At 37.7% G+C, this 23,312-nt stretch overlaps 1 protein-coding gene across 1 annotated transcript in view; it reads right to left on the reverse strand.

Moving 5' to 3' along the window:
• Positions 1-23,312, reverse strand: part of LYST (lysosomal trafficking regulator) — a 97,321-nt gene that overhangs the window by 14,660 nt on the left and 59,349 nt on the right. The window contains exons 35-50 of the mRNA XM_034428301.3: positions 22,805-22,950; positions 22,625-22,721; positions 21,871-21,932; positions 19,917-19,972; positions 19,324-19,476; positions 17,051-17,295; positions 16,831-16,897; positions 15,594-15,750; positions 15,167-15,307; positions 13,184-13,401; positions 11,329-11,550; positions 9,447-9,636; positions 8,630-8,766; positions 7,448-7,546; positions 1,162-1,301; positions 787-884 (exon numbers count right to left, since the gene is read on the reverse strand). Coding sequence (XP_034284192.2) covers positions 787-884; positions 1,162-1,301; positions 7,448-7,546; positions 8,630-8,766; positions 9,447-9,636; positions 11,329-11,550; positions 13,184-13,401; positions 15,167-15,307; positions 15,594-15,750; positions 16,831-16,897; positions 17,051-17,295; positions 19,324-19,476; positions 19,917-19,972; positions 21,871-21,932; positions 22,625-22,721; positions 22,805-22,950 — 2,228 coding nt within the window. The remainder of the gene's footprint in view (positions 1-786; positions 885-1,161; positions 1,302-7,447; positions 7,547-8,629; positions 8,767-9,446; positions 9,637-11,328; positions 11,551-13,183; positions 13,402-15,166; positions 15,308-15,593; positions 15,751-16,830; positions 16,898-17,050; positions 17,296-19,323; positions 19,477-19,916; positions 19,973-21,870; positions 21,933-22,624; positions 22,722-22,804; positions 22,951-23,312) is intronic.

Consider the following 23,312-nt stretch of genomic DNA (forward strand, 5'->3'; position numbering starts at 1 on the left):
AAAGTCCTTGACAGGCTAAGAACTCCCTTGTTTCATCAACTAAGTGGTGCCAGAAAGTTCAGTCTGATATATATTGGCTTTTCATAAGTATTCATTTGTCAAAGCCCAAGAATCTATTACAAGAAGAAGTCCTCCAGTGATATTTAAATATAATTCCCTTCTCAATTTGTAATAATAGCAACCTGCTTGAACAATGTGCTGGACTTTAAACTATTTTCTGATTCTCTTGTATGCCAGTGACTTTCTGATATGTTAACTAGTTAGCCAGTCACCCAGGCCCTACAGCTGGGGTGAGAAACTATGACAACTTTATAACCTATGGACTTCAACTCCAAGAGCACGGTTGACTCAGGAATTCTGTGAGTTGAAGTCTACAGGTTGTAAAGTTGCCATTGTTATTCACCTCTGCCATAGATTGAAGACAAGCACAGCAACCATATTCCCAATTCTAAACCATCTTTCTTGGTGATTTACTCTACACTTTTAAGACAAATGAGGGGCTAACGGGTATGCCAGTTTCATTTATAACACTCATCCACCTGAAGTTAATACTGGAAATTAAGTTATTTAGTTAACTTCGTCTCAGTATAGTTGGAAATCAGTTACATTTAATCTGATCAATGGAGACTTCTGCAAAATTCAGAAGCTTGCATATCTTGACCAAAGTTAAGATAAAGATTTAACTTCTTACTATTTCCTTTGCAATTCTATGAAAAGCTGTATAAAATTAACTTCATAGGCTTAACATTGCTAGTTTGCATTGCTTCCACTTGATAAGACACCTACCTGAATCACAAACAGTTGCAATGTCCCCTGTTGTTTCACTAGCAGACACTGCCGTAACAGGACTTTTGTGCCCAGCAAGACTTTGCACATAGCAGAGCCTGTAACAATGATTTGATTGTTCAAAGAATAACTCTCATCATTAATAGCAGTTGTAACATTTTAAAGTAACGCTTTAAATCCTTATTTATATTGGAATATAATTGTTCTCTAGCATTTAGTGTAGTTTTGCCCCATCTCTAGTGTAGATGGGGCAAAATACACAGGTTAAGCAATCCTACTGTTAATTTTATAAAATGGAGCAAATCAACCTTCATTATAATTCAGAAACTGGGGATATTCGATACAGTAAGGAGTGTGATTTAAAAATGCATATACCTGTTCAAATCCCATATGATACAGGTTCCATCTTTGCTCACACTTATCATGATGCTATAGGGTTTGCAGACGAACAAGCTGGTGATCTCTGCAGTGTGTCCATATAGATGCATCTGAGACTCCATGTCGATTTCAGAAGGCTGCAAAGGAAAACAGACAACCATAAATTTAGCAGATGGCGGGAACAAAAGTAGTATATTACAAGTCAAACTTGAGTCTAAATTACCTGCTTCATTCATTATATTACTGATTAACAAGTGCCATTTTATAATTTTTTTCCCTGAAAGGAAGGTTTCCCCTGTCCAGTTGTTGTTCTGTCCCCATGCACACACACCAACAGACATTCAGGAGTTAAAGACCAAACCAGCCGGCAAAATCCTTTTCCTTATGATAACGGAACTTGACAACAACCTAGTGGCTGCCTGCCAAGAGTTTATTATTTACAAAGAGGAGAGATAACTTCTCCCCTCTTCTGATACATCAAAGGAAAGCAGCTCAATAATTACAATCAAGTCCAGAGATAATCCAGTCTTAAAGCAAAAGTTCGGCAATGCAGAATGGCATGGAAGCTTTCAGCTTTGTTTGTCACAAGGTTTGACTGGCCACCACGCTCCCTTTTATATCCTGTGGGGTGTGGTCCAGTGACTCAGCCTAATCTCGGGCACGTCCTTTCTTCTGTTGTGCGCGCTTATCTCTGCAACACTGGCGTGGGTCCAGCCAAGACTCATTACCCTCATCACTGTCCATCTGTGGCTGCGTGGACGTGCTTGGCCCTGGCCCTATCTCTTGCCCTTCGGCAGACACCGAAGGCATTGCCAGAGAGGAGGGTCCTGGAGAGGGAGGCCTTGCCAACTCCTCCCCTTCACTCTCGGAGTCCTCTCCTGACGATGACACAGGCTCCGGTAACGGAGCCACAACAGTTGTGTCCAATTCTAGGGGCGGTACTCATTTCTGTTTCTTAGCTGAGGGAGCCAGCATTATCTGAATATGTTACCGTGAACATGTGGTCAGCATGACTATGTGCCAAGGTGCACAGAAGGCTGATACCTTCCCACCGAAGGGGTACCTATTTATCTACTTGCATTTGCATGTTTTTGAACTGCTAGGTTTGCAGGAGCTGGGCCAAGGAACAAGAGTTCACTCCGTCACGGGGTGCTTGGGTCCCGAACTGCCAGCCTTCCAGTTGATAAGCCCAATGTCGTAACCATTTTTATCCTATATACCTGTTTTTCTCAATTTCAGTTACAAAAACAGTAAGCCAAGACTGCTTATGTCTTAGTTCAAGCTTTTCTTTAAAACTGAATGCTTGATTGACAAACAATTGCTACTTTGGCATTAACTGTGAAAAGTAGCTCATTTAGATCTTTCACATAGCTATTAGCACAGAGGAAAGCTCTAAATAGCTGCCTATTTTACAGCACATATTGTTGCTAGAGTAATTCATGAGCGGATATATACAATATACTTTTATAGTTGTAACCAAATGGTGTGCAAAATCAGAAACTTTTAGCCCATGCTGTTTTTTTATTTCTGCTGTTTCCTCTCTTAAACGTGAGAGAGCTAATTAAGATGCAGGAATGTAATAAAATAAGCTGATAATGACTGAAAACAGAGGCGATAGACAATAGCTTTGATATGCCAGGTACAGCATTGCCTTGTTGGAATCCCAGAAGGAAGGCTGCTAGACTTCAACAATCCATTAATATACCAAATCCCAAGATTTATTACACTGCAAAATAATTTTGGGCGAATAATGCATATTCAAATTGTACACTGAAAATAGTGTTTCAGCATCTGACCTATCTTTTATAGATAAGAAGGCCACTGAGAGGTATTTAGACCATGTTCACGAGTTAGTGCATGTAACTGACATGCTTTTTCTTATTTATTGCTCTGTGCAAAATCTCATTGTTTCTTAATTAATATTCATTTTAGAAGAAAAACCTAAACAGACCTTAGCGAACATATTGTCATATCATATGGCCTCTTCTCATGCTACTAACTACACTATGTATCAGGGGTCCCCAACCCCAAGTCCATGGCCCAATACCAGACCACAGCCTGTTGGGAACCGGGCCCCACAAATGACAGGCGAGCACGTGAGCACACGAAGCTGCATTTGCACAAGTGGCATATATGTGAAACCATCCCCTCTCCTCCCCTGCCATCCCCATCCTCACCGGTCCACAGAGCCAGAAAAGTTGGGGACCGCTGCTCTATATGTGTTGTGGTCCGCCAGCAGCCTGCAGAGCTGGCAGCAGAGTCGGACAGTGAGGAGGCTGGGGAGGAACATGGGCCAGTCCAGGAGTCTGGGGAAGGCTCAGACGAGGGCTCTGCATCGGAGGCAGAGATGGGGCCAGGGCCATCTGGGAGTTATGTGCAGACTTCGGAGCTTCCAGAGTCGGACATCAGAGAGGCAGAGGAACAGGGGGAGCCTGTTCCTAGTGCACGCATGCCCAGAGCTGCCAGAAGGCAAGAACAGTTAAAACAAAAGGGATGACTCAGGAGTAAGGTTTGGAGGTGATTGGCCCCTCCCATAAGACATAAAGGAAGAGCACAGGCATGTGGGCCTTTGCAGGAAGCAACGTTGTGGATGGTGTCGGTTTGTACTTTGAAGCTCCGTTTTTGACTCTGTGTTTCCGTGTGGCCTTGCCAAGATAATTGCCAATTAGGTCTTTGGCAGCATGTCAAAGAAGATAAACGTGGGTGTTTATCAGCCTTATCCGAAGGACTGTGGCAGACCTCTGTTGGATTATTTATAAACTCTTGCTTCATTCAGCACTTGCTATGAATGAAAGGAATTCACAGCCGTTAAAATAAAAAAAAGGGGGTTTTGGGACTAATTCTGTGCTTTTTACTATATCAGGAAGCCTAGATCAGAACAATATGCTCTCTACATGGGGCTGCCCCTGAAGACCACTCGGAGGCTTCAGCTGGTGCAGAATGCGGCCGCGCGGGTAGTGATGGGAGTGTCCCGACACTCTCATGTTACACCCCTCCTGCGGGACCTGCATTGGCTACCAGTTGCCCTCCGGGTGAGATTCAAGGTGCTGGTAATCACCTATATAGCCCTACATGGCTTAGGCCCGGGGTATTTGGTGGACCATTTGCGGCCAGCGACAGCTCCCCATCGCCCGGTGCGTTCCCATAGGGAGGGCCTCCTTGGGGTGCCGTCGGCCAGACAATGTCGGCTGGCGACCCCTAGGGAGCAGGCCTTCTCTGTGGGTGCACCTACCCTGTGGAATCAGCTCCCCCGGGGCACCGGGTGGCCCCTGACCTTTGTTCTTTCCGCCGTGGCCTTAAAACATGGCTATTTCGCCTGGCCGGCTTGGACTGAAGGGGTTCTAGAGGGGATTTTAATGGTTTTTATAGTTTTATTGGGTATTTTTTAAAAAATTGGACTTTGTGTGTTTTATTGTTGTGAGCCGCTCTGAGTCCTTTCGGAGATAGGGCGGCATATAGGTCAAATAAATAAATAAATAAAGTCCAGAGTGTGAGGATCCTGAGAAAGGCAATCCAAGGTTCTACAACTGAACAGCAGTGACACAAATGTTCTCATTTATCTCACTGACCGACTGAACATGTTTACAAACAAAAGCAAAGTCTGTGTTGCAATAATTTATTTTGAAAAAGTACTGCTGTCACGAACGTACTATTTTCAAATTGCAGAATCACCCAACAAATTGCTTAACCAGAGGAATAAGGAGACTTTTTTAAAAATTAAAACATGGAAAGATTATTTTCCATTTTAAAATCACTTAATAACAGCATATTTTGGGTACAAATTCATATAAGGATCATTCTCTTTTATAAATCAGAGAACAATTACTTAAACTGACAAAATCCCTTTGATATGTGTAACCCAAAACCTGGTTGGAGAATTTCCCCCCAAGATGAAAATCTAAAGTGTGACTTAGAGAATTTTATGGCTTTCAGTGCAATAATCAAAAGTGAAACTGCATTTATTAAAATGGACTTAGATGTACCATAGAAGAGATCTATGTAGCTCAGGACTGAACTGCTTGAGTTTTGGTATCCTCTGAGCTTAGTTGCTTTCTTATAGATGTTTCATTACCAGGCTAGATAACATAATTAGTGCAAGAGAAAGTGGGATTTGCTGGCTGTTTATATATAATACCTTGCTATGCCAGTCTTGACAGGGATTGCGTTTCTTCCTTGATTAGAATATTGTCTCTTCCCTGATGGCTTATCTAGTGTTGGTCCCTGCTTATCGGTGTTATCTGCTACAAAAGATACATTCTAGCTTTTTGTTTCCTTCCTGGAAGCTTGCTATTCGAACAGATCAGCTATCAACAGGCATCAACATAGCGATAAACTCCATTTACGATAAACTCCATTTACGTACCATTTAAAAGATACAATCAAGAGCTCAGAAAGGAAATATACATAAAGTTTCTCCTCCACTGCCTGAATGGAGTGAAAGAGGTCAATCCTGACAAGACTGTGTTGCTATAGGTATTTAGGACTATCCCCTGCCCACCCTCAGCCCTAAGATGAGAATTTACCACCTTTGGCTTTGAATGTGGTAATACTGATGCACAACTCAGGGCTGTTCCTAGATTCCTGGCTCCTGCAGATGGTAGCCATGAGTAGAGGATCTTTGCACAAATGCATCTTGTATGACAATTGAGCCTAGACCAGGAGGCCCTATTCACTGCTTTGATCACACCCTGTTTGGATTACTGCAACATACTCTAGATCAGGAGTGTCAAACTAACGGCGTCATGTGATGTATCGGAACTTTTTTCCCCTTCGCTAAACTGGGCGTAGCCAGCGCATGAAGCATCCAGCCCATAGGCCATGAGTTTGACACCCTGTTCTAGATGGTGCTGCTCTTGAAGATCATCTGAAAATTGCAGCTACCCTGTTTCCCCCAAAATAAGACATCCCCTGATAATAAGCCCAATCATGCTTTTGAGTGCATGGCAATAAGGCCAAGCACTTATTTCAGTTCAAAAAAATATAAGACAGGGTCTTATTTTCGGGGAAACATGGTAGTCTAAAATGCAGTGACATGGATGCCTCAGTTCACCTAGATACTGTAATACCTCTCCTCAAGGAATTTCACTAAATTTCCACTAGACCTCCAGGTACAGTTCAAGGTGTTGATTATCACCTAGTAAGCCTTTCATGTTTTTGTGCACTGCCCGTCTCCAATTACACAGGGTAGTATGCTGCTAGTACCCTCTATTTAAACAGTGCCATCTACTGCAATCCAGAAAGCAGGACTTCTCTGTCATGATACCTGCTCTTTGGAACAACATACCCTTGAGCTTTGGATGGCCTTAATCTTGCCAACCAGCCTTTTTAAGGCAGTAAAAACCAGTCTCTTCAATCTAGCACTGGGTGTCAGCATTGGCATAACCACATTGTGGTGTAATGACTATTTTGCTAAATTTTGCTATGGGCAAAACTTGATTCTAATTGTTTATAATGATTGCTGTGTTTATTTTATTATTGTTAGCCATTCTGGGTCATATACTGATACTACAGCCATATAAATCTAGATAATAAATATAGAAAAATGAACAAACATAATCCTGAAAGATTTTGGGGTCCTGCAAAATGGAACTGAGTGCCATGTAGCCCATAGGCTTGCTTATTTTTAGGGTAATAGATGAATACCAAAATACTTGAAAGTTAAGAGATTCCTAACTAGATTATAAATTATACATTTATATTTCAAGCTAATATTTGAAAGGAGCAAAAATATTTGGTGGTTTTACATATATACTTTATACGGTATGTAGGTAAAATGATAGGTGCAGCATATATATATATATATATATATATATATATATATATATATATATATATATACATATATATATATATATATGTATGTATGTATATGTGTGTGTATATATATATATATATATGTATGTATGTATATGTGTGTGTATATATGTATATGTATATATATGTATATATATATATATATATATATATATATATATATATATATATATATATGTATGTATGTATGTATGAAAACATTTGTTTTTATAACTATTAGCAAAATGGCAGAGGTAAAAGTTAAACATTTCTTTTATAGATGTCCAAACTTTAATCTAGCTGTTCAAATCAAACTGGTATGTTTGGCAAAATAAAAAAGTGAAATCAAGTTATTTAATAATTTAACTGAGGGATGGGCAAGAAAGACACTAGATCTAAGATTAGGAAAGTAGGACTATATTAGCGAAACTAATTCAACTAAACTACAGCCAGATTTTAAGCAGTTATAGCCTCAATTTTTTATACTTACAGTGCTACTAGTAAATCTGTTGATATACGCTGTGATAACTCCACATTTACTTCCAGTAAAAAGTTGGCAGCTGTCTGGCACCCAAGCACAACTTGTTACCTTAGATACAAAAAAAGGTGAGACATTTAAACATTTTTTGCTTTATCTGCTGTTCATCTCAAAGACTGCCAAAGGGGATTATATTAAAAACAGATACATTTGAAGAAAAACACTTGGTTTTGTCTTCAGCTGTTTTGCTCCTGAACTCATTCCACTCCGCCACTGAAAAAAAGCCACAGCTACACTTACAATAATCAGGTTGCAAATCTACAAGCACTGACTCACATATACAACTAAACTTTCTCCTACTGTAGTTACTCTGCATCATATAGCGAACTACACAAGAAAGTTATAAGGGTGCTGGAAATAAGCTTTCTAAGTAACAGACGGAAAACCGCAACTCTAAACTCTGTAGCTGAAGCTTTTGATATAATGTGTGTATCATGTACAATACATGTAACTGGAATCTAGTTTTGCCCAGTTAATTCAGACGAAGAATCATTTTCTGCTGACTACTGAAGTGAGCAATGAAGTCTGATAGTATAATAACCATAAAGTAGCAACTTTATCTATTTGGATAGGATCAAAAGCAAACACAGATTTAAGAAAGTCAGAGAGTAGCATCGATGTAAGAGCAGTTTATTGTGGTATTAATTTGCCTGGACCAGAGGCCATACACACCTACATTCTACAATTGTGTGGACAGGGTAACAAAAACACTTATGAATAGTGTGATCGATGAGAAGCATGAAAAACAGCAGCTGGCTCTTTGTTTGCAACTAGGAACATTTATCCTTTAATGTATTTGATTAAACAAGCTCAAAATCATAAAAGCTCACATCCTACTGATGACTAATTGTAACTGTATGGATTGCCTTCTGTTTTCTGTGTTGTACTACACTAACACTAGAATAGACTTAAATCATTTCCATTATTAAGAAATTAAATTATGGATTATGACATTACAAGTGTTTAGGAGGGAGCTTGTAGCAAAGTTATAAGGTTCATTCTCAGTTTGATAAACAGTGATTTATTAGACTAGGATCAATGCATCTAAAGCCAACTTTATTTGTTAAGGATTCCTCCCCCCACACCCCCAAAATGCTAAGTTAGTTAAGCAGAAAAAGAATTAACAAGTCTTACCTGGTGAAACTGTGAACTCTGTATAAAATTTACTGGAGGTTCACTTTGCTTGCTTTTTAATCTTAAAATATTATCTGCATATCCCCAACTCAGGATGGCTGACCACTGGATATCTGTGCTATGCATGCTTCTAACACCTGCAACAGAACTGGAATTCAGTTGACATTTCAAGATATTCTATCATGTATCTTTTTTTTTATAAACAAACACTGGAATCTCTTCTTTTACTGTTAAAATCACTATTATTTTAACAACGTCTTGTTTTACAAACCTATTAAAGCCTTAAATAATGTGGTCTTCATAAAAAGATAAGCTTTCCATATTCCCTATGTTAAAATCTGAACCAATGAACTTGTCATAACAAGAAAAAATGTTGGAGTCCTTACGTTTCCTCAAAAGGTTTTTTTTTTTTTTGCCTAATGAATCTATAATAAAACAGAATTACATTACTTATACAGTAACTGATTCCTGTGGGATCCAAAACATATGTGAGCCATCTCTACAGGAAGCTACCTAAGGGCAATAATTTCAACATGGAGCAGAGAGAACCTTGTTACATCTGCTGAGCCACTTCATTGTGGATGTTTCTACAGCTGACATCAGAATTGCTATAGCTCATGTGGGAGCCATTTCACAAACTTTCTACCCAATTTAAGATCTCTACAGCAATTACGCCACCCAGTAATATACAGCGTGAGCCTCAATAACTCATTTGTCATCTTTGGATGACTGAACCAAGGGATAAAGAGGATAATTTGACCTTTTTTGAACTCTGGTTTCCAATGTTTCTGTGAGGGCTGCATACTAGAGTCCTTACCTTGCTCTTTGCTATAGATCATCAGAAGGCAGAACTTTCGGGACAAACCACAAATTGCTCTAGTTGGTAAAGCCTGCAAGGAGCCAAATCTTTCTCCATGTGGCTGGCTAAAGCAGACAAGTGGATCAGGGGCACTGGGAGAACCTACGTACTCCCCCCATTTTAAGCCTCTGATCCAAGGTAAAGGACTCTAAAACAAAACAAAACAACAGTCAGTGGCACCATTTTGAAACAATTTTTAAACACCAGGTTTAATGTGTTTTTATTTCTAATGAAATTGTTAGAGAACGTATTTACCCATCCAATTTTTCTCCCAAACACTTACTTGTGAACTAGAGGGGTGGTTATTAGGATTTCTCATTAGAAAGCACAAAATGTGCTCCAGAGCGTATGAGGGGCTAATGCAGCACCTGCGCCTGACTCTTTACCAAACACGCTTTTCCCTGGCACAGAGCCCAAATGCCAATGGCAGCCATGTGATCCCAGAGAAAAGGTTAGAGACAGTTGCGGCAACTGTGTGTGTCCCCATCCATTCCAAAGTCTCTTTTTACCTTTCATTTTGACTAGCTGCACAGACCTAGTAGTCAACTTAAATTGGCCAATTTGCATAAAAGAAGCCATTGACTGACAAAATAATTGGTGCAGATAACTACACCATCATTATTACAAATGATATCAGCCTTTGAAAATAAGCTGTTATTTAGGAAAAGTTGTTTGATGAATTTAAATCTATAGTCTTTTAATAATACTTAAATACAGTTTCTCTCTTTTCTTTGCTGTCCAATTGTCTTTGCCTCTCATTTCTCTCCAGTTTTATTTCTCCACTTTCTCTTTTCTGCCCTTTCCAGTTCAGTTATCTCCTACTCTAACTCCATCCTCCCTCCCCCTCCCATCTCTGCTGGAAAGAAGGAAGGATGTTCATAGGTTTGTGCAAGTCAGAATCAGAATCTAACTCTGCATATGGGTAAAAATGGCTGCCATGTGCAATTGGGGACCCACTGATTACCTGTATATTTTAATTAATTTAGTTGAATTAGTTTAACTTAATTTATCCAATTAATATATTGCTTTTATCTTGATGCTTTTGGTCAGGTATTTATGTCATTTGTTGTGCAGTGGACAGGGAATCTTCTTGACTGGTTCAGAATTGACTGGTTCAGTCTATTAAACCATTATTTAGTGATTTGGGAAAGGTCACCCACATCCAAATGTGAAGAAGCCATGGTATCAGACTGGGACTATTACATCTAACCCAGGTCTAAAGGTTTAATAAAGCTGGATCACAATGCTATCTTTATTTTCTGAGTTTTAAAAATGTGGTTGGGTCTTTTGATTAAACTTATCTCGAAGGAAATTGAGTAACAGTATTTGAAGAACAATGCTACTTTTAAAGCATTATTTTATATGTATATTTTTTTTTTAAAAAATAGCAGCTCTTGACTTCTCCATTGGGAGACACAGACAATTGCTCTTGTGGAAATATATATGAGCATAAAATGAACAAGGAATCTAAAGCAGGAAGAATTACTTCATGCGCTTCCAATCCAGAAAAAAAAAGGCCTATTGAAAGAAAAGAGGTACTTAGGTAACACACAACCTTGACAGACACTTTAACAAAAGCTTTAAAAACAATATCGATTTCTCTACAGATATTCTCCACCCAAGATCCTCCCACCATTAAAAAAAGCAATAAGAGATAAATGGATAGATAAATAGTGTGAGTGTCTCTCTCTCTCTCTCTCTCTCTCTCTCTCTCTCTCTCTCTCTGTGTGTGTGTGTGTGTGTGTGTGTGTGTGTGTGTGTGTGTGTGTGTGTTACATTGCAATATGTTGAAGGAAGAAGTTATGTTATATAATGAACACGGTAGCATTATGAAACATACTGGATAGACAATCTCTTTCGTATGCTCCCTTGTTTCTCTGAACGCAAACTGCACTAATAATCCCATTGCAGCAGGGAGTTCTCCTTCCATAGGTTTCGATCTGCTGACGTGGGCAGTGTGGAACAGCTGTCGAGGAGTCTGTCCATATGTTTTTATCATGGTCTCCAGAGCTCTTCTTTGGACTGGATCTTCAACAGCTGACACGTCCATTCCAAAATATGTCTAAAATGTAAATCAGAAACAAACAAATTATATCTATGTACATGTATAATAAGCATGTGTGTTCATTAAAGGATAAGATAAGAATTCATTCTTAGGGCATGGATATATTCCTGTTATTAGATTTATGTTTTTTCTTATTGTTTTACAAGTCACGGTAGTGTAAGTAATGCCTTCTCTTCCTATTTTCCCCACAACACGCACCCTTTGAAGTGGGTTGGGCTGAGAGAGAATAACTGGAGTAAAGGCACTCCATTTATTTCTCTGCCTAAGGGAGGACTAGAACTCCCTATTTCTAGTCCAAAACTTTAATCATTACATCGAACTGGCAGACATAAAACTTTTTAAATAAAAAAGGTTTATGGCCTTGGAAGCCATATTAGGCTGGAAGCTTCAATGCTGCCATAAACAGCCAAGAAGTATACTATACAGCTGAGGCAAAACAGTAGCACCAAAGTTCCAAGCTAACTAAAGTTCTTCTGACTTCCTCTTGGTTCAGGTATCATCAAAATAAAAAGATCCAGAAAGCAGAAGGAAAGAATGGTAAGTTCCACATATAAAGCATTAACACAAGAGGCACCCTGTATCTCCCAGCTTCTGAACCTCTGCAAATTTACCTTTGATCGTTCTATAATTTAGTCACTCTAAAATGTTTTAATTTTTATCACCACAGAAGCCATCTACACCTTAATGTGAGCCTCTTTCACCTGATTTTAGAACTGATACTGCTATGGATGCTTTAGGGTAGTATTTCTCAACTTTGGCAACTTTTAAGACATGTGGACTTTTGGGATTGAAGTCCACACATCTTAAAACTGCTAAGGTTAAAAAAACACTGCCTTAGAGGATGACATTTATTAGGAACTGGACCAAGATGGTTTCTGTTGATTCTGTCTGACTTCTTCACAATCTTCAATTCTACCATCTTTAGTATCCTGTTGGATTCTGAAACAGAAACTGACACAATAATTCCAATTCTATCTAACACATCATAAAAAGAGATGCTGGAAGATTGCTATTCGTTTTTTTTTTTGTTTTGTTTTGTTTTTAATTTGATTTATATGCCGCCCTTCTCCGGAGACTCAGGGCGGCTTACAATGCGTTAAGCAATAGCCTTCATTCTTTTGTATATTTTATACAAAGTCAGCTTATTGCCCCCACAAACTGGGTCCTCATTTCACCTACCTTAGAAAGGATGGAAGGCTGAGTCAACCTTGAGCCTTGGAGAGATTCGAACCAGCAGAAATTGCAGGCAGCTGTGTTAATAACAGGGTGCACTAAACCACTGTACTATCAAGGCTATTGAGGACCAAGAAACAGCTGAAGAGATCATTCAGAAAATTCAGCGACATATGGCTAACACCCAGTTTTCTTTCTTTTCTTTTTTTTTAATGCAAAGAAAGCAGTGATAGTTTTGAACTAACCACTGCATATAGTAATAGGTTGGTTGCAAGCCTAATAAAGTACCTTAACACATAGAAGACAGATGTGCTGTTCTTTAGTCGGAATGACCAAACAAGAATGGGAATATGCTACATTTTAGATGAGCTTGGATCCCCCGTACATGCTGGGTCTAATACTGTCACTGAATGAAAGGCAAATGTTTTATTATTATTTTTTTAAAAAGGATACTTACAGCAGGATGAAAGACATTAATAGCTTGAACGGAGGCCTTGCCTTTTTGTTTATACCCAAATACTAAATCAATCCAATGGCAGATGGTTTGGGAAACATGGTCAGACTCTAAAGCTTGACGATGGATCAGGATAAATAATCTTGGATCATTTCGAGCCCAGGGTGGGAGGTTCACGTGGTTTACTCTTTCACCATTCTGACGTACCCCAAAATCAAAACCTATAAATAGAAATAATTCATATTAGTTGGCTCAAATCTAAATAGCTAATATAAAAAATCATTTTCATGTTCACACCATATTTCTTAAAAACCAACTTAGAGCTTAGAGTTGCAAAATTCTGTTCTCCAAAATTTTACATTAACAACTGATTAAATTAATTGCATAGTTTGCATATAGCTTTAAATCTGAAAGTGAATTTTGGACTTGTGCACTTCTCCTGTTCCTCTCCTCCTCCAGGAAAGCTTCTTTTTTCAACCAACCTGCAGTTTATTATGAATGAACCATCTGAATGAACCAAACATTTTGAATCTATTACAGACCCATTTTTTAAAACAATGTTTTTCAGTAATAATAATGGTGCTGTTGACCTATGACTAGATGTAAATTTTAACACAACCGTTGAGATCTATGTTTTGTTTGCCAATAGTTGAAGGTCTATTGTTTTATTGTTTTTTTTGATTTCTGGATCACAGCAATTATATGACTCCCAGCAGTATACAGAAAACAAAATAAACAATAATGGCATAATAACAATATTATTTTAAAAAAAGAAAACTTACTATCTAACTGGAGCAATATAAATATTGGCATTTCACCAAAGGAATTTAGTCTTAACTTGTTTCCAGGAGGGGAGCAACACTGGAACCATTTTTATTCAGGGGGGAACTAATATGGGGACCATTTTAGAGAAGCCCCTCCTTCTGGCCTCAACCTCCGATTTCATGGTAGGGGGGAACTATGAGTGAATGTTTCACTTCAGGTAGAACAGTAATAGGTACACTAGTTGGAACTGGGTAAAAGCTTTTTGCGTCATAAACCTCACTTTTCCTTTCAGCAGTAGTTCTAAGTCCAGAAGTACTCCTGAATCATGGAATTGCTTCCCTGGAGGGTAGTACCCGCTTCTTGAGAGATAAGACCAGATCTAGCAGAGAGCCTTGTGAATAAACAACACTTCATCTTGCTTTGATTCAACTTCAGATTGTTACTTCCCAATCATACCCAATAGCCTCCGGGCTCGGAAACAAGATGCTAACTACATTGTGTGGGTGGCAATATACAAGATATAGCACCCTAAACTAATTAATGACTTGTTCCAGTAGCTAAGATTAAAAAGTAGGGTGGAGAGAATCAAGTTCTGCGACACTCTGTATAGTACGCCATTGGGCTAATCTTGTTACCTACAACCACTGATTAGAAACACCTACTGAAGGAATGGAAGGAAGGAAGGAATGGAAGGAAGGAATGGAGCACACTATCCCAATCCCTAGCCCACGCAGATGATCCAAAAGGATAGCATGGTCAACAAAGGGTCTAGTGGTTAAGGCACCAGGCCAGAAAGCAGGAGACCATGAGCTCTAGTCCTGTCTTAGCCATGAAAACCAGCTGGGTGATTTTAGGCTGGTCTCTCTCTCTCTCTGAGACCAACAGAGTTGTTGTTGGGGGGGGGGAGAGAAAAAAAGAGGTGTTCTGGATATGTTTGTCACCTTGAGTTATTTGTAAAAATAACAAGGACGGGAAATAAACAAACAAACTAATGCAACCAGTATAGCTTCCATCCTGTACCCCGACCTGATGCCTGAATGAAATGTGTCCATCTCCACTTTTTCTTTTCACCACCCTCACATGAGTCAAGTATTTTTTTTCTTTCCCATTACATCTTGCAATCTACCAAATGAGCCCAAAAGTTCAACAATTCTGGCATTCAGTGTGTTTGAATGCTGGACGGATTATAAAAAATTATGGCAATGTCTTTTTGAAGCATACCTTCCCTGTTAACTAAAAATTCAGGAAGATAAAAAAATTCTGGGATGAGTTCCTTTACATCAGTCATGGATTCGTATGATGAAAGGCGCCAGGTTGTGTTAGTAGAATGGAAAGTTCTGTCTGGAATATCAAAACTCTGATCTGAAAATGATGAAACCATATTAAATTAATTAGAAATTAATATATCACACTTAAATATTTGGTGATCAACAAGGAATACATTTAATTCTCTGTATATTATCTATGTGTATGCACTTTTACTGGTGCAGACACACGATATATTTCAGCACTTCTATTTCTAAGGATTGTAAAAAAAAGAATTAAAATAAATATTTGTAATGGTTTCTTGGTTCTGTATTGCAACTATCCAAATACTGCCTATTCAAAGCTAGTAAATTAAAATTATTTACATCATAGGAAAATGTACCTTGATAAGCTAAAAACATCTTTGTGAAAGGAGGCATTCTAACCAGAAAGTGAAGAACTGTTCCACTATTTGAATAATGAGAACCATAATGATATGGTTGTACAGGAGGCATTGGATCATCTTCTCTAGCTCCTTTACGATATTCTTCTTCTAGGTACTGCAGCAGAAAAAAACAGAATAAAGAACATGCATTTTTTGGGTATTTTTAAAAAAAATTATTTCCAAAGTTAAAATGCAAAATTAAAAAAAACGACATGCATTTCCGGCTAATACAATTAGTGCTTGATTTACAACTGTAATTCAGCCCAAAATTATGGTTGTAAGTCATGCTAGTTTTTAAGTGGATCACCATAGACCATGCCCGATTTTACAAGCTTTTTTTGTTGCGGTCATTTAGTGAACGTTGTGGTTGTTAAGCGAATCCATTCTCTGTCAGAGGTATTTTTTGCTGCAAACTGAAAGTAGACGGAGATTTCTGGCAAGAAAAACATGGTAAACTGTGGTCATGTGATTGTAGGATGCTGCAAAGTGCCGTAAATGGAGGCCGGTTGCCAAGTGCCCCAAATGCAACCAGGTCAGAGGTGGTATTCAGCTGGTTCAGACCAGTTATTTAAACCTGCTATTTAAATTAGCAATATAGTGAACTGATTACTTAATCTTATCTTCGGACTGATAATTTAAAAGTCAATTTATCAATCACCATGATAAAAATGAAAATTTAAAAATGTAATTGCCTTTGTATAAAAAAGATTAAAACTTCAGATATTAAAATTGGATGTCATCAGGACTAAAGAGACCATCAGCAGTGTCAGTGAAGACATCATGCAATGAACATTTCATTCAAGACAGTCACAAAGAGGAAATCTGAAAAGGTTTTCTTCAGCTGCTAAGTACATAAATCATTTATATTCTCATAGATTACTTAGTAATATTACTACCAAAGCAGCAATTAATTGAAACTAACTCATCAGCCTCAAAATTGGCTGGACTCTAAGCTGTAGCAACAAAGAAAAGTGGCTCCCACAACAAGCTTGTGATCACTTGAGAAGACAATTATCTCTTATCAAAACTAGAATGAGGAGAAATATTGAATATTTTATTTCCTTTTTCTCATTTGAATAATCAGGCAGGCAGTTAGCAGAACACAAGAAAAACTTCAAGATTTAATACTGTTCTCTCTTTCTCTCTCATACCTGTTTGATTCTAAATATGAATATGAACTGAAATATTTCAGTACCTTGTAAGTGTCCACATAACGATCTTCCTTTTCTTTTGACTGTACAGCTATTGGCTTGATCAAATTTCTGAAATTACACCAATATTACAATTTGTCAATTCCAGAATTTAAGGAACACAATAATGCAATCTAATCATTTTTTTTCACTACCATATGTGAATTTTACAGACAGTGATATAGCTAGTAAATCATTTTAAAAGGCAAACCATTATATTTTTACCTATAAACAGATGGGTCATTTAAGTCCAATGTTTCACTAGTATAGTCGGAAAGTATAAAGGGAAATACTGGATACTGCATGAGATCGTTGAAGGAACGGCCAGCATGTTTATTTAAATGAGTGAGGTATTCAAAATTAGTGATCTGTCCAGTATACCACAGATGGGTTAATGCAGTAATGTTGCCATACTCCAAGAGATTAGGAAGATTGTTTGTTAGGATATTGTGGTACACATCATCCCGCACCTAAAAAGAAACAAAGAAAATTTGTACCAAGCCTTAAATCATTTTTTTGAAATATACATTTTCAATATATTTGACCAGTCATGTGTTTATATTTATTTATGTATGTATGTATGTATGTATTTATGTATGTATTTATTGGAATTTGTCAAACAAAAACGAGAATAAGAATAAGAGAATAAAAATACAATGACAGGGACGACAGGCATGTTAGTGCACTTATGCACACCCCCTCTACTGACCATTTAAGTATGAAGTAAGGTCCACGGAAGTCAATTTGTGATTGAAACTGTGAAAATTTGTAGCTGAGACAACTGAATCAGGTAGGGCATTCCAGACTTTGACAACTCTATTACAGAAATCATATTTTTTACAATCAAGTTTAGAACGATTTACATTGAGTTTAAAGCGGTTGTTCACACACGTATTATTGCAATTAAAACAGAAAAAGTCATTTACAGGTAAAACATTACTATGTATAATTTTGTATGCATCACCTAGGTCTGATAGCAAGCGATGCAAACCGTTATCCAAACCAAGAATTTCAAGCCTAGTTTTAGAACTGTAGCCAGAGTAATACATTCATATCTTCATGCTTCATTCACCTCTTGATATGTAGTCTCATGAATAGATACTTGTCTTCTTTCCAAAATAAGTTGCACACAGGTAAGTCCTGTACTTACAATGGCAATTGGGAACAGAATTTCTGTCACTAAGCAATGCAGCTGTAAAAGGGAAGGAAGGTGTGGCACGACTTGAGGACGATGCACAAGACTGCACAATGATGTGTGAGCGACCAGTGTGGCACAAACACAAAGGGGTCAGGGAAGGGTGCGCAGGTGGGGGAGACTGATCTCAGCGACTTGCAACCTTCTCTGTCAGCTTCCCTACTGACGTTCTGGGAAGGCTGCAAATGACAATTCTGATTGTGGAGAACTGCAAACAGTTCTAAGTGTGAGTTGGTTGTCAAGTGCCCAGATCATGATCACATGACTATGGGGTTGCTAGGGTGGCTGGAAGGTTGAGGACGTGTCATAACCACCATCTGTTTAGTCCTGTTGTTATTTATGTACAGTTGCTGAATGAATGGTTATAGGTTGGGGACTACCTATACATGCACACTTGCCCACAAACCTGTTCATGCTATATGTCTATGGAGATTCTCAGTCATCCAGGTCATGGTTGTCCCAAAGGTGCTTTTTCAAAAGGCAACTGAATTTTCTGGTTTTTCTTTGAAGACATTTCACTTCTCATTCAAGAAGTTTCTTCAGCTCTGACTGGAAGGTGGGAAATGGAAGGATTTATAATCCTTGCAGACAGCTGATCATTTGCATTCTTTTAGCGAGGCATTGAGGCATTTAGTGACTCGCTAAAAGAATGCAAATGACCAGCTGTCTGCAAGGAATATAAATCCTTCCACTCCCCACCATCTAGTCAGAGCTGAAGAAGCTTCTTGGATGAGAAGTGAAACGTCTTCGAATAAAAAACAGAAAGTCCAGTTTCCTCTTGAAAAAGCACCTTTGGGATTGTTCATGCTATCAAATAAAATGCCATCACTATGACATCTATGGAACTTTTTCACTCTAATCTCTCAATATACAGAATCTCTCTCAAGAGAGAGAGATTCTGATCAATTATCTGAATTTAACCGTGATTATTTCTTTATACTTCTTTAAATACTTCTTGCTATAATTGGGATGGATAACCTTGGGGGCAGAATATAACCTCCTAACTTTCTGGAGGTAGACAGGGGAGATCTTCTATGATACACAGTATATCTATGATCAAAAATGAAACTTTCCATCTACTGGATTCCAGTACCTCCTTCAGGATGCCTGGGTTTTAGCAAAGAATTGTTCCTTTCCAGACATACATGGAAACCAGCAAAGCTTGGAATTCAGAGATGGCTCTACTGCTCAGTTTTTCTCTGCCTGGACTCCTTTTGATTTCCTTTGTAAATGTTCATGCATATGAAACAAAATTACACAAAGTTCCATCCAACATTCATGTATACTCATCCACCATACCTACCTTTGTGTTGTCAAATGCTAATAGTAACGTTCTGCCATTTGTTAAAAATATTTCTACAGCATTATCTCTTAACTGCCACCAACGCTTGTGCACTTCTTTGATTTCTTCAAATATCCAAGAAAATGATGCCGGCTCAGTTTCTCCCTGAAAACTCTAGAGAAAATTCAGCATGTTAAAGCAATTAGCTTCTTCACAATAATAATAATAGGACCCAGAATGTACTTCTTTGACATGGACATATTTTAATGCTTTTGATATTTTTCTTACAGGATGCATAAATTCTTATTCTTATTGTTTTATTTTGACATTTTATGGCAAATGTCGGTGTTAATAAATATATCTATTCAATGTGTTTTAAATAATAAACACAAACATTTCTAACTAATTTAAATACTTTCAGATGCCAGAGAAAGTCTACTTATGAAATTTACCTAACTAATGTTTTAAATTTTCTTTCAACAAATCACATAAAAATGGATGTCTAAATTCCTAGGATTCTTACATATTATAGATTTTACTTGAATTATAATAACTAAATTTACATAAACATATTTAAAAGTATGATTTAAAAACAATTCAAAACTTTTACTTACTGAATTTTCAATAATTTCAGAAGCATTGTCTTCCACAAAATACATTCCACATTTGCCTGCAAAGTGAAAAGTATTTAAAAAATATTTTTAATTTATACATTGAGGGTTATCATGGTTTATATTTAACCTATGTCTGATATCAAAAGACTTACATAAAAATAAGTTTAATTTAATTTATTAAACTTAGGTATTGCCCATTTCCAAACTGACCCTGGGCTGTGTACAACAATAAAAGCTAATAATATAGAAAATACAATATATAAAAGGGAACAAGAACCAATGGCAAATGGCTAACAACCCAACATGTTTTTAACGTTTTAATTTGTTTAGTTTTATAGTTTCAATATTTTATAGTTTAATTTTTGATTAAGAGCTCCTAGATTTGGTTAGTAGATGGGCAGCAATATAAATATTTTGAATGAATGAATGAATGAATCAATCAATCAATCAATCAATCAATCAATCAATCAATCAATCCAAAAGCTGCTCCAACCACCTTAACCCAAGGCTTGGGAGAAAAGTCATATTTTTAAGGCTCTCTGGAATGCTAGCAGGGTAGGAGTCACACAGATATTTTGGGGGTGGGGGGTGGGGGATCTTATTCAAAGTGGAAGGGGACAAGTCACCACAGCCAACTTGATGCAGCCCACTCACCATGGCCAACTTGCCATGGTCAACATGTCACAGGACAATTTAACAATTTAATTTAATTATTTAAAATAAATAAAAAGTTATTTTAATTTTTGTCATTCACATTTCATTCTGTCCCTCCTTTTGCTTCCTTTCTTTAATGATTCTATTCCACCATTTCTCGTGTAACTCTTGTCCTCTAGCAAGTTGTCCCATCGCGAGCTGGCCACAGCAAGTTGTCCTGCAGCGAGTTGGCTGTGCAAGTTGGCTGTGGCGAGTTGGACATGGTGAGTTGGCTGCGGCAAGTTGGCCACAGCGAATTGTCATAGACCCGTCCTACTTTGTAAGCTGCACTAGTTTACCAAAGCAGGAATGTCACATTGGCATACTCACTACCACTGCATTTTGGACTAATGGATGACAAAACCACTGTTAGCAGTTTTTTAATACTGTGTATATTGTCTTTTCTTTTGTAAGCTGCCAAGAGTTATTAAGGAGTCAGTCAGCCTTGAAGTATGATAAATAAAAATGAAATATAGTGATAACAAGTTTAAAACTGATATTTATAATTGATAAAATATAATTTATAACTGATAAAATATAATTCTGCTATAGCAGAATTCAAAAATGAAAAGAAGGAATTAACTCTACCAGAAATGGAGTTTTATCCTTTAGCTTTTGGACAGAGAATCTAGTTCAGTTACTGTTACCCATAAGCAAAGACACAGGCAACAAACAAGATAAAACAGCCTAGCCTTAGGTAGTAAAAGAGTGGAAAATAAAAAGAAAATGATCACCCAAATCTAATCTAAAAACAAGTCTCACTTAAGCAGTTTGTACTTATTCCTTTGCCAACTATTCTCAGCCTCAATGACAAGTCTGAAGTTTCAAAGTTGCTCATGTATAAGAAAAAGCATTGGTTAGCATCTAGAAATAAAGTTATTCGGTAAGTGCCAAATATGCCCCAACATTAAAAGCATTTTCCCTTCTGATCAACAGCAACCCAATCAGAAGTGAGACTATAGCTCACCTTGAAAAGGTCATCATCATCCCACTTTGATCCTATTAATATTCCTTTCTTCTAAAACTGCTTTTAAGACGTTTTTTGAAAGTATGGAAAAATTCCTACAGGTTAAATTATATCTTTGGACTAAATCACCTTTCCCATGCACTGCAGTATGTATCCCCTGGCTGTTATTCAGAATAAAACAACTAGTTTTGCTATTTTTTGCAGCTATCAAAAGTACTCATCTCAAAATTGCTGCCTGTATATAAGAACCAAATTGCTTAGTCAAATACAGAGTTAAGGGGAAAAAAGATTTACCCAGTAACAATTCACCAGGGGTCTCTCTAGATGGGGCCACATTTATACATCTTCGATTAACTCTGCAAAGAGATACAGTAAAAAATGACAAATTCAAATATTATGGTAATATAAAATCAAGAATGGTAGATCCTAGTTATCACATGGGAAATTTACAGGCAGAATATATGTCTTTCTTCCCCCTTCTTCTACCACCTCCTTTCTTCTGAGATGTAGAGACTGGCTGATGGGAGCCATGTATCCCATAGTTTGGGCTCAAACCTAATAGATTTATTATGGTAAATGGTCTTTTGCATTATAATCTATTCCGTGGATTTTAGCAGGATATTCATACACACACACACACACACACACACACACACACACACACACACACACAGAGGGAGGGAGAAGGAGAGGGAGAGTACACACACAGTGCATACCTACATGAATACAGGTGGAGGGACTTAAATAGTTAAATCCAATGAATTGCATTACTAACACAGGCTAAATACATAAAAAATATTTGTATGTGGTAATAACTGAGCCCTCCTCTTGTTAATTAAGTTAGCCTGACCTCCCCCCTACTTGCTTCTCCATTTACTTGTTCAACATGCACTCATATTTCTATAACTCAGGCCTAATTTGTGAGAAGCTTTCTAGTTAAACAGATGATTCTTAAGCATCCTGTGTATAAATAATGACCCTGCTTTATGTTACTTTTTTCACAACCCCTCTGACCCTTTTAAGCTTTTGACCTTTCCGGAGAACTGACCTTATATGCTCACTGGCAGCTTTGTCTTTCACTGTAGAAGAGTGAGATGAATGTGTTTTGTCTTCAAACAGATAGGCCAGAGGGGGCTTAAGAACCTCTATTAAGAAACAAAAACAAAACTTTACGTTTTAAATTTTTTTAGAGAAAGTAACTGGACTCATAAAGAATACTATAACCTACCTTCCGATTTTTGCCTGTCTTTGAGGAGGTATTTATTTGGAATTGTTAAGTAGCACCTCTGCAAGCGGCGTCTCTCTCTGTTAGGTCCTTCGGTTGGGTCCAGCTGCCAAGATGTTGGGTAGGAGGCAGGGTCATACCAAAGAGCCCTGCAGAAATCAACCCATAAAGTGTGGCTGTAGTATTATTATTTATTAATTATCTTCTTTAATTTTTATTGGTATTATTATTATTTTCTCTTTTATTGGTATTATTATTATTTTCTCTGTTGTCTTGCAAGTACACTTCTGTACCGGAAAGAAATTCCTTCTGTGTCTAATCACATTTGGCCAAATAAAGTATTCAATTCAATCCCACTCAAGTAGAAGCACTGGAGTAAGGCTGCTACCCTATCCTGTGGCAGGTGCAGTATGCAGAGGGTCTGTACCTTCCCAATTTCACTTTAGACATCAACTATTCCATTCTGATGAGCTTCAAAATATTACATATATAATATGCAATTTTGTTAAGC

The sequence above is a fragment of the Pantherophis guttatus genome, chromosome 1 (genome assembly GCF_059756535.1).
Source record: "Pantherophis guttatus breed Tessera chromosome 1, ASM5975653v1, whole genome shotgun sequence".
NCBI classification, from domain to species: Eukaryota; Metazoa; Chordata; class Lepidosauria; order Squamata; family Colubridae; genus Pantherophis; species Pantherophis guttatus.